The sequence below is a fragment of the Mixophyes fleayi genome, chromosome 2 (genome assembly GCF_038048845.1).
Source record: "Mixophyes fleayi isolate aMixFle1 chromosome 2, aMixFle1.hap1, whole genome shotgun sequence".
Classification (NCBI taxonomy): Eukaryota; Metazoa; Chordata; class Amphibia; order Anura; family Limnodynastidae; genus Mixophyes; species Mixophyes fleayi.
In genome coordinates this window covers 367561180-367578502 of record NC_134403.1, presented here as the reverse complement: position 1 = coordinate 367578502, position 17323 = coordinate 367561180, and the positions used below count along the sequence as shown (strand labels likewise).

At 41.8% G+C, this 17323-nt stretch overlaps 1 protein-coding gene across 6 annotated transcripts in view; it reads left to right on the top strand.

The window, feature by feature from the left end:
- Nucleotides 1-17323, top strand: part of LOC142139612 (beta-1,4-galactosyltransferase 3-like) — a 45868-nt gene that overhangs the window by 5983 nt on the left and 22562 nt on the right. For all 6 annotated transcript variants that reach the window (XM_075197378.1, XM_075197374.1, XM_075197373.1 and 3 more), the window contains exons 2-4: nt 4855-5255; nt 8876-9111; nt 13539-13729. In XM_075197378.1, the coding sequence (XP_075053479.1) occupies nt 5018-5255; nt 8876-9111; nt 13539-13729 (665 nt within the window). In that variant the 5' untranslated portion in view covers nt 4855-5017. The remainder of the gene's footprint in view (nt 1-4854; nt 5256-8875; nt 9112-13538; nt 13730-17323) is intronic.

The following is a 17323-nucleotide window of genomic DNA, read 5'->3' as shown; positions in this document are numbered from 1 at the left end:
TGGAAGTACTGAGTCGTCTCAAAACTGACCAGTCTTTTAACATTATCCAAATTTAGTGATGTATTTTTATTTTCTGCTGTATTGTATTATTTTGTTATTTCCATCTCGTACAGTAGTTCCCTATCATGAGATGTTTCACAATAACCCCTTTTAATGTGAACCGTTCTTTGTTGATTTTGCAGTTGTGTTCTGTGAAATGTTTATTTTATATTCCAGTAAGCCGTAAGGTGAAATATTTGGAAGTGTTCAACAAACAGGACGACCCAACTTGTTGTTTTTTTTATATTTATCGCTCGCAAATTCCTTCTTTCTGCTCTAGTGGTGGCCGAGTGACATGATGTACATTCCATATTCTGGTTGAAGAAGGGACTTTTGGGGGTAATTCAGTCAGTGCCAAAGTTGTTACTTAAATTCCGCTCATTCTCTCTTGTGTCACCTAGAGATACGAGGGTAAATGAGCAGACATTTCTGTACCGTATTTGCTGGTAATATGCGCAGGCGACATTGAGGCCAGTTGAATCCTCCTACCTCCTTTTGAATCTGACAGAATCTTTTTACTGTCGCAAAGTTAGTATTTTGCTAACTTGGCCTAACTCCTGCTTGTTCCGCAGACAAACTGCATGGCTGCACCCTGTTAAATTTAATGTCACTGGGAATGTGACTTGACAGAAAAGATGGCCTTACGCAGTCAGAATTAGAATCTATATAGATCCACTTCATTACTGCTCTCGCCAGCTTTGGAGTGGTTACTTCGTCAAGCCCTTGAAGAGATCTTACTGTCTATCCTGATATGGAGGGCAGTAACCCGTGATTGGCGAGAGTGCACGCATCACCAAAGTCCTTATCTTAATCTCTCAGCCCACCAACCTTACCAATGTGTACATCCCAGCGACACCCACCCTCAAGAGACACTCCTGTTCAGTAGCGACTACCTTCAAGACCCATCTCCTGGATCAGAGTCCAACTCTACTCTGTAGCACTCTCTTGACACATCCGAAGTTCCCCCGGGATCACTGGAGAAGCTCTGCACTCACGAGGGACCGCTAAACTCCCTGTGCTGCAACTGAACTGCTAGATCCTCCAAACACCTTTTAGCCCATTACTGAACTGGCGGCTTGATTCTGCAAACCCTAAAGAACAGTGAGGCCCTGAATTTGGTTACAGGTCGATCGTATTTCCATGTTAAGCACCCTGTAGGCAGACCTATTGAAGATTGTCAGTTTTACTCATGTTTCGATAGGGTCTTGTGTGTCACTCTTGGAGACTAGATCAAACATGCGCACAAATAGTCTCCTCTAAACTCTTATAAGACACTTCTACACAAGACTGTGCTAGACAAGATGGTCCATAATCTGGACACTCAACAAAGGGACTTCCTAGGCACTTTAAAGGTGAACCTACTCATTAAGCCACAGGTGAACTCGGAGGCTTTCTCTCCCCACACTAGAGGAAAAAGCTACTTTGATTACAGACACACTGACAGGCTTGCAAGATAGATTTGGACGTAATAACATTGAAATTCATGGCATTCCAGATTCGGTTGCCAAGGCAGATCTCATCAACTACATTACAGCCCTGTTTAGTAAACTTTCATCATCATCACATTATCACCATTTATTTATATAGCACCAATAATTCCGCAGTGCTGTACAGAGAACTCGCTCACATCAGTCCCTGTCCCATTGGGGCTTACAGTCTAATTTCCCTAACACACACACAGACAGACACAGACATACTAGGGTCAATTTGTTAGTAGCCAATTAACCTACCAGTATGTTTTTGGAGTGTGGGAGGAAACCGGAGCACCCGGAGGAAACCCACACAAACATGGGGAGAACATACAAACTCCTTACAGATAAGGCCATCAGTGTCACTCAATTATCTATTGATTAGTTCAGTAGATTTACTAAATATAGGCAAACCCCAGAGGACTCGCCTAGAGTTTTACCCTAGTTTGCGCCCATTTTTTTTCACATAACAGAAACCGGTTCTCATGACAGCCCAATCATCATCCTCTACAATTATTTATATAGTGCCAGCATACTCCGTAGCGATGTACAATTGGGAACAAAACCAGTAATAAAATAATAGAATTTGACGGCAGATAAGAAACACATGGCCCATCTAGTCTGCCCATTGTTTTATTAACCTATGGTAAGCTCAAACCTTATTTGATCCTATATTCTTTATAAGGATATTCTTTTTTCTATCCCAACCATGTTTAAACTGCTCTACTGTATTACCCTCTACCACCTCTGATGGGAGACTATTCCACTTATCCACTACCCTTTCTGTGAAGTAGTTTTCCTTCAAATTTCCTCTGAATACTGGGTTACAGAACCAGACAGAGAAGTAAGAGAACCCTGCTCACAAGCTTACAATCTATGGGGCAATGTTAGTTTGATACATGCAGTTAAGTGCGATTGCAAAGGTAAAAAGTACTTAGTGAGCTACTTGATCCAGTCACACAGCAATGCTGGTCAGAGGGTGGTTGTCTTGTGTGAACTGTATAAATTATTATTATCGTTTATTTGTAAGGCGCCACATGGTTTCCGCAGCATAAATGGTGATAATAGGGTACCCTAGCATGATTAAGAGAGTGGTTGAGGAAATTTTATAAGTTTGCCTGAAGAGATGGGTTTTCAGAGAACACTTGAAGGTTTGAAAACCTCATCCATGAAATCTTGGAAGACCTCATCATCATCAACATTTATTTATATAGCACCAGCAGATTCCATAGCGCTTTACAATTGGGAACAAACAGTGATAAAACAATACTGGGAAATACATACATACAGAGAGGTAAGAGAGGGCCCTGCTCACAAGCTTACAATCTATGGGACAATAGTTTGATACACAAGGTTAAATGCTACATCATATGAATATTTCTCCAGCTAGAATGCAAAGGTTACAAATTATTTAATTGGCTATATACTTAGTCACACAACTATGTTGGTCAGAAGGTTGTTGTCTTGTGTTAGCTGTTTAGAGGGTGATAATACGGTAACCTAGTGAGGTTAAGAGGGTGGTAGAGGAATATTATAAGCTTGTCTGAAGAGGTGGGTTTTCAGAGAACGCTTGAAGGTTTGAAGACCAGAGGAAAGTCTTATTGTGCGAGGGAGGGAATTCCACAAAGTGGGTGCAGCCTGAAAAAGTCCTGTAACCGGGAATAGGAGGCTGTGATGAGAGTGGAGGAGAGACGTAGATCTTGTGCAGAACGGAGGTGTTGAGTTGGGAGATATTTTGAGACAAGTGAGGAGATGTATGTCGTGCAATTTTGTCTTCAAAACCATATGTCCTCTAGTAGTCCACAGGTAAGACATCAATATCACAGTTCTGTTCTGTTATTAAATAAGATATGGACCCTCAATTTTGGTGCAGTTTTGCTTATATGGGTAGTCTCTCCTTGGCTACTGTGTGTACTCTGACAATATTGTTGCTGGGTGTACTGTACAAGTCTTTGAGTGTTGCCACTTATCTCTTTCGGAGATTGATACGATCCCTTTTCAGGTACTGGATCAGCCTCGGGTGATGCCTCACTTCTGTTTTACCTCTCCGTAATTGGTCTCTCGACCTCTCTTTATTACACTCTGACTAATCTTATCAGATTTCTTTCCAACTAAATGCTGTCAGCTCCCTTTATTTCTCTACAACTGATTCCTGTCAGCTCTCTGTCCATCTTCAACTGCCACACTCTGCTGATCATCAGATGGTACCGTGGCAGCTCACACAGCAATGTTTCAAACTACACACCGTATAGTGGTCTTTAATGGGTATAAATTCCCCTACAAATGTAGATTGGCCTCAAAGACATTTGCTGGACACAAAGCAGACATAACTGGCACTTTTTTTGATGTATCTGTCACCATGACTTACAAAGCAGGAGAGTCCCGCATGTTTTTCAGCCAGCAGTTTTTCAAAAGCAATGGGTGTAGCTAAGTGTCCGGACAAATTGGAGAAGAAATATGTCTCTCAAGATGTGAGACAATCCGATTTTAGTAGAAAATATTACTTGAGTATCACTATACGCTTCCAATTCCAGAGATATCCCACAGTGACGTCATGCTGGCTCCTGCGCAGTCGCTCATGTAACAGTGGTTAAATGAAAATAACCACCCTTTAAGGACACTAAGAAGACAATGCACCCTTACATAGTGCAGGCAGCCATTTTGTGGGCTGAACCAATTTTCATGAGCGTGACCAATATATTCACCACGAACTATACACATGAATAGTTTGCGACTTGTTCAATCCTCCTGTAAACCTCCTGATGACTCCCAAAGGAAAAAGCCTCCGTATCACTTGGATTTTCACCCATCTGGACCTTTAGCTTGATATAGGTTAGTAACTTGTGATATCGATGAGACAGCTCTCAAAATGGCTGCCGCCAGTATGTGTATCGAACAGGTACACGTTATACAAGCGTGTGTGGCGTGGCTGCTTCTGTCACTTTTCAAGCTCTGCAAAAGAACATACAAAGAACATTTGTTGGCATAACTATTTTCATTGCATTTAGCTCAAATCTACAGTAAGTGGTGCCCATATTTAAGTTGAGTTTTGAGTGTGAAATCTTATCAGCACTTGTATATTTCAGCAAACCTTCCCCTAAAGTGAAGCCAAATATATCCGTCTATAAATCTTTCCTCTCATCCACTCATTTCACTGCATATTTGCAGGTATCGTGAATGGTAGCTCTCTGCAGTTAGTTGCTTTCCCACTGTTTTGTGCATCAACGTTTCCCCAAACCGTTTAGATTGTAAGCTCATCTGGTCTTTTTTTTATTTTCTTTAACTATAACTATATGCTTTGCAAGTTGTGTGTCCTACATTGTAAGTTTTGTTTTCACGTTTGCAGAGTACACCATGGGGAACCTACCCTTCAGCGATCTATAGTATAAGTTCTCCACCTCTGTCTGGCTACAACATAACAATGCCCCCCTCTGTTCCTGGATTCCTCCCCAACGTCGTAACTTTCCAAGCTGGACGGATGCTAAGCACGTGAAGCCTCAGACCGCACGATGTTCCTGCTTCGGATAGAGAAGCCCTATTTTCTCCTGTGTTTAGTGTTTTCTCAGTTGCTGTTTATCTTCTTCCTGTATCGGCGTGGAACCTCCGGTGGCTTACAAGGGATATTCGGACCTTATCCCAAGTGGGACTACTCGAAAACTCAGGATGTGTACACCAACCTGAGCTTCTTCGCCCCGGATCCCGAGGCTGCAAAGACTCAGTACTGTCCTATAAAGTCTCCCATACTTGGTAAGTGCACATGGGAAGGGGGGAACATCTATTAAATTTAACGTCATAAATATAAACTAACTGGTCCAATTACATTCTCCTCCCTCGGTACAATACTCTACTGCATTATAATGCAGAACCAATGGTGGAACTAATCGCAATACTTTCCATCTGCATGTGACATGCATTTATTGCAGTAGTGTTTGGGCATTCACATTAGGTAGGATATCACCCAATGACATTACTGAGGATTTCTGTATTGGAAGATGTGCCAGGAAGGCATCGAGGAGATCTGAATCACGCCTCAAATCTTGTAGATCCACGTGATATGAATACGTTCGTAACGCCCCTTCCTGGTATCTTACAAATGGTTTTTACGCTGGATCTATCAGTGCCAGGAATAGGAGCGACCTGTAGCCTCCCTAATCATTTAGGCTTCTCTCCTAGTTGGGGGGGGGGGGGAGAGTTTGAAACCTCTATCTGGTGTCCATAAGCTTGAGAGAACAAGACTTTTGGGGTACATTAACGGGACTTCACTAATTGCCTGGGCAAAGATCGTTGAAAAATCTCTGGGTCCCCCCCCCCCCTCCTCTATTTAGCCTATATACAAGTATGTAAATACCGATGTGTATTATACTATGAAGCAAAAAAAAAATGTATCTCAAATAAAACATAACAATCTTTTGTCTAGTTTAAAAAATAAAACCTTTATTCCCAGCAAAACGGTACCATTGTTAAATTAAAAAACTGTGGAAAAACGATCAGTCATAAATGGGTTAAAATTGTATCAGGTTATTCATATATTTTACAGTGTAATTTGACAAAGGTCTAAGAAACTAAGATTATTGCTTCAATGGTTTGCGGGTTTCCCATAAGTTTCCTTTTTTGTACTCAAATTTCTGTTTTGAATTTAGACTCTTGATGAGTCTAATCTTAAACGGTAGTGCTACTGAAATATAGTTTGGCCTGATTAAAATAATCACATTACAATTTAAATAGCGTTTTGTTCTTGAAGTCAGACCTGTGCCTAAAATACTTGGTTGAAAACCCATATGCACGTTCGCTGCCATTTAACAGATTTGTGGATAAATATTTCGTTTTCTTTGCAACATCTGTTACCATGGAAACGAGCCGTGCAGTCCACATGATTGTGTTCTGTCAATACAATGGATGCATGGTTACAGATTTTGCATTGTACCCAACCTGGCAGCAACAGTGTGTTTCCCCGTTATCAGCAGGTGATTTCAGGAAGATGTCCTATGTAAAACATTAGCACGTTTCCAAGTAATCGCAATGATTTTAGTTAGGGAAAACTATTTTTGGGTACCAACCGTGTCACTATTAGTTAATTATAGTTAATTCCCTTACGTGTTGTGGTTGTTACGTTTATGCTTGATCATGTTTATTAAGTGAGCGTTGAATGTTTTTGGCACGCTCAGCCTCAAGTAAATAAAGCAGTCGGGAATGAGTACGGTACCGGAAGCGCTGTATCGTATTGTGTCGGGGTGTTTGACCTCTTCTCCCTTGTTAGATCTATAATATAAAATTCACACTGTCCAGATAAAAGGTCACAGCTGACATTTCTTCTCTTCTCGGAGATGGAAAATGTTGAGGTTTGAAAGGTCAAAGTGAAGATGGAATGATCATGGGGAATTGTCTCTTTGCCCCTATTGTAATTTAAAACCTTGGTGCGATTAATTAGGCAGGGGACCAGTTCACTGTTGCTGTGTTTTTACACACGGATATGTCAGTCCATCCAAAGGCACAGCTTTATTCAATAGGTGTTAAAATGTGCTTATTTACTTAGTAGCTAATCTACCTGTGTTCTGTTGGTTATTGTTGCAGTGGACAAACCTGTTTGTCTAGTGCACCGGCCCAATATTCTGGCTTAAAGGGAACTAACACCTGATGATGCATCGCAATATTTGCTGCGATTAAGGATTACACAATGCATCTGGCCAGATAGGACAGTACAAGTTAGCATGTGAGCCGATCCATTCCTAGGACACCTTCTTCTACCCGGCTACTGGGCCAATTGACATAAATGCTTTTTAAATGCCAGAGTAACATCGCTCTGCCTCTCCAAAACAACCACCCTCCTCCCATCATAATCCGATTGGGTTTGATCAAATTTTTACTAAGACTGTCTGTAGATTGTGCAACTTTTGTGTGTGTGTGTGCAGCATATCGGCCTGTCGTAATGTAGTGTCCGCCCGGATTGGTGTCTTGCTACATCTGGACAAACTGGTTGCACACCGGAGCATTCAACTGGCCTGCAAAACAATCTGTGTTTTAGCCAGTTGGCTTACACTGTGCCCACCTTTACAATAATTTTCATTTTGAGCTTAGTTTAAAGAAGTTACAGTCTAAATGTTTGAGAGAAAATACATAAGAAATGACAGAAGTTTCACCAGAAAGATTGAGAGAGGGCGAGTTGCAGTACACAGTCATTATCCAGCGTTCCGTCGGAACGCCGGGTCTGCTCACCAATTGTTTCTGATGAAATGACTCCTTCAGAAATGGATTTTGTTTTGATAGAGAATCGGAGCCAAAATATACTCTGGGACACCAGCGATTCCCACAGCTAATTACTTTGATTGTAACTGGGGGAAGTGTGAAGCAATTAGGATGAAGAAATGGGTAATATTCCATTTTCAGAGCCCACAAAGAATAGATTCATTTAAATCTGATTTAAATAATGTAGGTCTGAGAAAGCGCTGAGTGCTCTGTAGAGAATTGTCTCCGCTGTATGGATAACCCTTGGACTGCCGTACAGAATAGACGGTCTCTTTTGCCTCTCCTCTGATGTAAGAGACGGGAACACATACGTCCGTTTCAGAACCTGTTGGACTTTAAATGCAAATCCTGCTATTTTCATGTATAAAATAAACTACAATCGAAAAAATAGACCTTTTTACTTTGCAGCATTTAGCACATTTAATAGTAAATATAAAACTCCACTTTGTCTTTCAATGTGAGTCCGGCATACAGTTATTACTGAGACAGATGTTTACATGTCCATGTTTTTAATCCCCATTTTTTTTGTTAGACCAACAGCAGGACATGTTTTACGTATCTCCTTAATCATACATAGGTGAATGAATCTGTGACATTGGTTATGTCCTCTCCGTTCAATGTAGCAATAAACATTTTAGATCCGGTTTGAAAAAGGAATCAATATTGGGGTGTTCTATAGCCTTACACAGAGGGATTCTGGGGAACCGAAGACATAGCATAGATGCATCTTGTAATGTTTATTTTCCTGTTGCACCTTCTGTTTCTTGAACATACGTGTATGGCCCATCTGCCTCCTCTGTAATCGGCGATTCCTCTTTCAGTCCCTTTCTGATTTGCTCAATGATATTTGAACAGCCCGATGCTGAGATGATTGGCTAACGCGTGAGGTGAACCCACACGCTTGTGTGTTTGTGTGTGCCGTAGCTTCTAGTCGACAACCTTGCACAGATCCATTTGACTTGTCCGTTGATACACTGGTGGGGAAAGGCATCTCTGAAATCGTGGGGTGTCCTGGTCAAAGGACATCACCGAAATGCGTTAGGGTGATTGTCCGGGCACTGAACGCATATGATTTTATTTTCCAAATGAAGCCTGTACTTTTCTTTTTTTTTTTTTTTTTCTAGTTGGTCCGATAACCGTAACGTTCACCAAGCCACCAAGTTTGAAGGAGACCCAGCTGAAGAACCGACATGTGAAGGCCGGCGGTTACTTCAGTCCCAAACACTGCTTCGGGCGGTACAGAACTGCAGTGATTATACCCTACAGGAACCGGGAACCTCACCTCCAAACCCTACTATACTATCTTCACCCCTTCCTGCAGCGCCAGCAGCTGCACTACGCCATATTCGTCGTTCATCAGGTAACGTTTGTAGCGGTTCTGATTGTAGTGCATATAGAGCTGAACACATCGGGGAGTTTCCGTACCGGACTTGTAGCATATATTGAGCAAGGCAGAATGTATGGGTGAGGTGTTCGCCTGTCCTCCCTCGACCATGTCCTGTTTCTGTGAATAGTCTCCAGGCAAACATGCCCGGAGAATATAATATGCAGTAAGTTCTATCTCTGTGATTGGTGGGTTCCCAGTGGCGAAGGTTTGTAGAAGTCAGAGTGAAGGTTTGTAAGATCCCAAGAGCCATCCTCCAGTCTTGAGTGACCTCAGGTGAGAGCTTGTCCAGGAGCAGAAGACCAGCTAGGCTGTTTCAGAGCAACTTTTTTGCTATTTTATTTAGGTTTGTTAAACACTACTATGGAGCACTTTTGTTGCTTGAGCTGTTTTGCTACTGGCCCTAAACGCTGTTTACAGACTCTTTACGGCTGCTGTAGCAGGACATCATCATCATCATAATTTATTTATATAGCGCCAACATATTCTGTTCCATGTGCTTTGTATGACACCATCTAGGCAAAACAGATACATTTTAGTATAACGGCATGTTTAAGAACAAATTGCAGCAGAAAATGCACCCATGTCATACCACCCCCTTCTCCGCTAACTTCCCTTCCCTCCACAGCTTAATCGGCAATAAAAATCTGCTGGTTCTAGGAGGCGGCCACATTTAGACTACTGTTACTACAGCCACTGCAAGGGCACGATTAAATCGGGTCCACGATTTAAAAAAAAATAAAAATGTTTTACTTGACTTCGATTAATAAGGTTAGCATACAAGCAATGATGCTTAAACATCTGTGCAAGAATCCCTGAATTAACTCTGCTGCCCTATAGATTAAATTATATGTCACTTTTAAGACAATTACACATCTAGGAGACGGGGGTACAATGTATATTCATCCATCAAAGAGATATCTTCACCCTACAGTCTTTATAGAACTTCAGACAGTAGATGGCAGTAGTAATCTAAGTAGTAAAGGGGTTTAACTACTACACTTAAGGCTAATATTATACGGATATATTGCTTACATTTTTTTTAGCAAAAAGAACAATATTTCCAAGCAAACTTATCTTATTGATATCTAGTACAACATCTGGGAATGCGTAAACATTCACTATTTTATCTCTAATTTCTGGAGATTCGCAACATAACATGGATTCATACATAAGGTTACAATACATGATTTTAGACATACAAGGTTTAATAAGCGCAGAATATATTTGTGTATATATGTGTTTTAATTATAATTGTACCTGCTTTTGATAAAGCATGATGAGCACATTAGTCTTGTTACATATACGCTTTGTATCACTTTATATTGTGTTGCATATATTTGTTTTAATTTCACATTAATTGAATTGTTCCTGTCGCAGAAATCATTTGAGAATCTTTATTATGTCGAGTGAAATACAACTGAATACATCTTTCAGACTGACATTGTTTTCAAGTATTCCATGTCAATTAAAACAACATGTAGATTGGAGAGTACATTCATTTAGACTGGTTATGATTTCATTAAATTTCATTATATTAGAATTACGGTGAAGAAAGAGTTTATACCAATTAAACCTATCACGAGTTCTATAATTGAACTACAAGTCCCAGTGCAATAGGTACAATTATGAAATATATTATTTGTTCTCAATATATTAGATGGGCTTGGGAACTTTAAAACATAAAAGGATAAACCTATCATTAGTACAGAGGCTGCACATTTCTGATATTAACACACATCTTATGAAGATGGCCTAGAAGTGTGTTATATAATCAGCAATATTAATAAACAGTTGATTTAAATATAACACAGTGGATAAGAACATTTTTAAACGAATGCCAATCTGAACGGATTATTAAGTTTATATGAATCTTTTTCATACTATAAAATACTCTCAACACGTCAGATATCTCGGTAATCAGTCAATTATAATTGAATAACCATATAATCAAGGGTTTGTTTTCTGGATTGTGAAATACAAAATAGAGTTTCAGGTAGACATTGTTTTTAAAGATTGCAATGTTAATATACATGTAGGAGAATGGTTGATTTAGATAATGGTGTACATGGAATTGGTTGAATAAACATTACTCAAATAACAGATCATTAACCAGTTCTTGGATGTGAGTTCCTCTTAGAAATTTTACAATTCAAACGCTGGAAGTTTGTGCTCGTAAGTGCAGAGTTTATCTTGATATTCGTGGTCGCACTAAATCTCTTCTAGTGGAGTAAAATTGACCCAATAAGAATTTATTTATAAAGGGGCATTTTTATCTACAGAGGAATATTGCAGCATGTTGGTAATTCAGTATAATGGAAGACTGGCTTACTGTATGATGTTCAAACCTTAACGTACACGTGTGAAATCCCTCAATTCATTCATTCTCTTATACTGGATAAATGTATAGAGTGCACAGAACAATATCTCGTGTTTGTATCCTTGGTTTGTTGCCGCGTTTTTATATTGTCATAAAGTTTTTCGCACTTTTATTATAATTATCAGCTAAAGATTTATCATTTTGTTTCTACTTTTGTAGGTCTTGTATCTGTTTTTTTATAAAGAAATAAAAAAAAAATGTAATCTGTATCATAGAATTAGAAAGATACACAACTGCAATTATAAAACAATCATTTTTACGGCAGCAATTTCCACAGTTCACTGAACCAATTAATGAAACTCGTTACATGAGTAAAGTGCATCAGGCATGTGTACTGTAATCGTTTTAATCAACTTGCGTTAGACCATCGTAACCAAAAAGAGACATTAGTCTTGTGGAATGCAGACGACCCTTAGCTGGTGAGTTGGTTGGAGATACTGGTCTTATTGGGAATTGCATTTGATAGACCAGACTTGAATGTCTTTTAATTGGCTTTAATCACCCCCCCCCCCCCCCCCGAACTCCTCCACAGCTATTAACTTGCTTTGGGGGTCAAGGAGTGGTTCTTTCTTTACAGCCACTCACACAGCAGCTCCGCGTGGGTGGAGTCTATGCAGAGAGCTTGTGATGTCATGAGTGGGAGTGTCACAGACAAACCCCACCCCCGCACATGGACAATGTGAGCAGCTGCAAAGAGCATCCACCTGACCTCCCTCCTCTATCGGACACCACAATAAAGTAAGGAAATGGGGGTCAGGATTAAAATATATGATAGTGTAGCGCTGTGGGGCTCCGACGTGTATGATGAGGAGAGGTTGGAGACATAATTTATGATAAGGTCAGTTAATAATAAGTATGTGTGTGATTAAGGTAGATTCTGACAACTGGAGAGTTGGCAGGTGGGAAAGGGGGGTCGTGAAACTGCACATACGGATAGCTCCCAGCAGTCCAGAATCTGGACAGTCCTGATTTTTGGTGATTCTCCAGAAAAGACACAACTGCAGGGAGATGAGACAGATCGGGCTGGGTACAGCTGCTAAACATCCACATTAGGCAATAAATACTAAATTACTTTTCCATCTTGGATTCTGGCTTAATCGCCGTATTTACATATCATTGTGGAACTTCGCACTAAATACATTGCTTAATGTTTGAGGTTTCCTGCTGCTGTTTTTAGCTCCATCTTTATATGAGCAGACACAATAACTATTTTAGAAACCGTTGCAGGACGGTGTGTACAGTACTGTACGAGCCAAAGGCAATTTTCTTGGTGCAGAAACCCTTAAGATTTGTGTACAGCAGTATTAATCAACCAATCACCAACCACCGTGCCAGGAGGGAGGGGCCACAGGAATTTTTTGGGGGTAGGAGAATAAAGTTGCCGGTTAATGTGTGGAATGTTTTTTCTTTGAGACTTACAGGATTTTGCTTTTACTAGGGGTTAGTTCACAGCACCTGGTTGTCCAATTGTATCCAAACCAGAGGTGTTCAAGTTCAGCACTCAAGGGCTACCAACAGGACATGTTTTCAGGATTTCTGTCTGTAGAAACAGGTGGGATAATTACTGACTAAGCTAATCAGATTAACTCAGCTGTGCATGAGTAAAGAAATCCTAAAAACATGAACTGTTGGTAGCCCTTACGGACTAAAATTGGACACCTCTTATCCAGACATTCTGGGACATCGGTGGTAGATCCGTGCATGGCATGTTTTACAGTCTGCCCTCTAGTGGTGTAATTAAGGAACACAGAGTGTGGAGTGCACTGATATATACTACTGTTTTGTGTTTGTACTTGTTAAAAAGGTAATTAATATGCCCACACCTTGCAGTGTCCTTTTAAGAGAATAATAAACCGTTTTTTTTCCCTTTTACAATGCTAATTTCCTGTAAAGATAAGTGTCTCGCTCTCCTGTCTTGCAGCAATTGTAGTGCTGTAATGATCCGTGAAATAGTTACTGCTGTTATTACGCTAGAAGACAGATTCTCTTGCATTCACTCGCTGGCTGGCATTTATCTTCCCAGGCTGGGAATAGTACGTTTAATCGGGCGAAGCTCCTTAATGTTGGCGTTCGAGAAGCGCTGAGGTACGATGATTGGGACTGTCTAATGTTCCACGACGTGGACCTGGTACCTGAAAACGACTACAACATGTATATATGCGATGAGAACTACCCCAAACACCTGTCTAGTGCCATGGACAAATTCCAGTACAGGTAAGACGCTGCTTCCCTACTGCTAGTGCTGACCTGGCCATCCCACAGCTCTCCAGGTGTTGTGAAACTACAAGCCCCAGCATGCTTTGCCTGTAGCTAGCCAGTTGATAGCTGGCAGGACATGCTGGGAGTTGTAGTTTCACAACACCTGGAGAGTTACATGTTGGCCAGTGCTAGTGTATCACTGCATCTATTCTTGTGTGACCAGAAAGAAAAATAGTTGTTTCAAAAGTAAAGTTTACCCTTAATCCATTTGCAAGTACGTGCGGGAGTTTTCATACCAACTTCATATCTGTATATGATGATAGTTTATCTATACACACAAACAGAACTGTAGATAGACAGAAGTCTATCTACGGTCCACCTTCGCCCTCTAGTGGGCGTTTTATATAATTTTTCATGCAATAAGCTCCGGACATACCGGAAATTGCAATGCGGTTTTTTTGGTTTTTTTTAATGCGTGTTAAAATGTATGCAAACTATGTTTATGCCTTTTAGATGCATTTACAAGTGTTTTTTTTTTAAACCTACATCTGTGACAAAACAGGAAGTTATTTTGTTCAGTTGAACACATATTTCTCCTTCATCCACTCGGTGGACACTGCTACCATGAGGGTTGTATGAGGGCGCACGGAGTTGGAACTTAAATAGTTAACAACTTAGTTTGCTGCTGACTCCTCCCCTCTGCACCCCCACAGACCTCAGTTTTGTTTAAGTGCCCAAGTAGTTGGGCTATGTTTAGTACTGCTTGGCAGTACTTGCTGCTTAGGTTAGTTTAGGTCTTATTATTTTTCTTATTATTATCATTATTTTGTTAGGCGCCACAAGGTTTCTGCAGCGCTATACATAGTACAAACAGTAGACTATACAGGGTTAAACAGTACAGAACAATAAACACAAGTACCAATGCTTCAGAAACTCCGGGCAGACATATGGAGTAAAGGCGGAGCAGAAGAGTAGGTATGGAGACAGGAGGGGAAAGGGGCCCTGCTCATACGAGCTTACATCCTAAGGGAGGGTGGACAAATCAGACACGAGAGGGAGCTGGTGATACAAGGGGAGATAAAAAGGGACCAGGGGAGAGAGGGGAGAACGAGCAGAGGAGATGAGGGGTTAAGGGGATGGTTGGTAGGCTCTGAGGAACAGGTGAGTTTTAAGTGCTCGTTTGAAGGAGCACAGATTTGGAGCGAGACGGATGGAGCGAAGGAGGTCATTCCAGTGCAGGGGGGCAGCTCAGGAGATGTCTTGGATTCTGGAGTGGGAAGTGGTAATTAGAGTGGAGGAGAGGCGACGGTCATTAGCAGAGCACAGGGATCGGGCAGCAGTGTGAATGGTGAGGAGATTGGAGATATAAGGGGCAGTAGACTGGGAGAGAGCTTTGTAAGTGGTGGTAAGGAGTTTGAAGAGGATTCTGTAGGGGAAGGGGAGCCAGTCTAAGGCGAGGCAGAGGAGGAGCAGCGTGAGAGAAAGATGAGTCTAGCAGCCGCATTGCGTACAGAGCGGAGGGGGGCGAGATGACAGAGGGGGAGGCCAGTGAGGAGAAGGTTGCAGTAGTCGAGGCGGGAGATGATGAGTGCGTGGATGATGGTTTTGGTGGCATCTTGTGAGAGGAAGGGTCGGATGCTGGCGATGTTGCACAGTTGGAAGCGACAGGCGTGGGCAAGGGATTGGACGTGGGGGGCAAAAGAGAGAGAGGAGTCGAGGGGGACACCCAGGCAACGGAGTTGGGTGACAGAGTAGATGGCAGTGGTGTTAACTTGTTCTATTCTAGTAATGTTAGGTGAGGATAAGTGTTGATTAACATTTTTTTTTAGGTTTCTAATGGAACTACCTCGGGCAGTGACAGCGCTATGCGGCTGTCACTGCATTGTCCCCACGGGCAGAGAGTGCTGCCACGGGCAGAGAGCGCTGCACTCTGTTGAGGATCCGCCATGTTGGGGGATGACAAGTCCCCTGCTGAGGCGGAGGGGGGACTTGGATCCCATAGACTAGGAAGGATTCCGAATGGGCATTGATACAGGAGCACAACGCAGTGTGGCAGCCGGGGCTGATAGAGGCTTCCTCTGGGCGTTTGAACCATCAGACAGCGGGGAGTGAGGGAGAGATTCTCCGGCTGTCAGTGGTACGCGCCGGAGCGGGAGATATTTGCACCTTTTTGCTGTCATCGCAGGCGGACTTCAGAGGAACCTCAGAGAGTTCTACTGCTGCTGCTTTCTCCTCACAATTCCTCCTTGTGTCAGATAAGTATAGGGGATATATTTAAATAAAAAAAAAAATCACCCTCCCCCAGCTGATTGGTACACTCCAAAGGTGGGAAAATTCAGCTACAGTTACCTCAGAGGACTCCTGACTGAAATAATGGAGAATCCATCTGCTGCTGGCAGTGGGGGACGTTGTTTAGGATATACGTTTTTTATATATATAATATATCTACAGTTCAGAGTTTTATTATAGAAGGCTCTAAAGTTAATGCAGACAGTATTTTACATGAGTGCTCAGTCAATGATTGAGACATTCATTTTATTATTCAGAGATTAATTTACATACTGTTTTGAGGCAATAGCCAAGGTCAAAACAAAAGTGATTATACTATCTATTATCTCTGTGGTCTGATTGTTTATGTCCTGTCTGTTTCTAGGAAGCTCCCATTATCAATTCAGGGCCTTCCCCTTTGGCTTTCCACAGCCCAGAGAGTTTTCACAAAGATTATGGCGGTAATGGCAGAACTTTTACCTGCCTTGGGATAGAACATTATTCCGCATTTGGACTATTTTCTCCTCAAAGACTTATCAGGTCCTTTTCTCTATTAGCATTGTTCCAGCGATTTGGACAGTGTTTATTCCCGGAGTGAACAACTAGAAGCGGATTATCTCAGCAGACATGCAATTCTTCCGGGAGAATGGGAACTGCATCTTAAGGTGTTTCAGGAGTTAGTCTGGAAATGGGGCCTGCCAGATCTGGATCTGATGGCATCCAGACACAATCACTATGTTCCAAGATTCTGCGCAATAACCAGAGTTTCTCTGGCTGTGGCGGTGGAGGTAATGTCCATGAGGTTGGACTCCTGTTTAGGATATCCCTTTCCACCAATTCCGATGATTCCTCGGGTCCTAAAACGAGTACTGTTGGAAGGTTTTCCGATCAATCTGGTGGCACCGAATTGGCTCTGATTCGCCAACATCTTGCTTCTGGTGCAAGGGTCAGGCTGGGCTTTTCCTCTCAGGCCCGATCTTTTCAGTCAAGAACCATTTACACCATTCGGACTTACCTCGGCTGGATTTAATGGCGTGGCTGTTAAAGCCAACCTCTGATGGTCGAGGAGGTTGTCTTCCAGGGTAGTGGAGACCCTGATAAAGGCTCAGAAGCCGGTATCGGCTAAGATCTATCAGACAGTCTGGAGGATCTATGTACTGTAGGGAAGAGCTGTCATAACCCTGCCTCTTTCAGATTAGCTGTTTTTTGGTCTTTCTTCAGGATGGGTTAGAGATGGGACTAGGACTGAGTTCTCTGAAGGTTCAGGTCTCTGCGCTTTCTATTTTCTTTCAGCGCCAGTTGGCTTTCCCCTCAGACGTTTGTACTTTCCTTCAGGGTGTG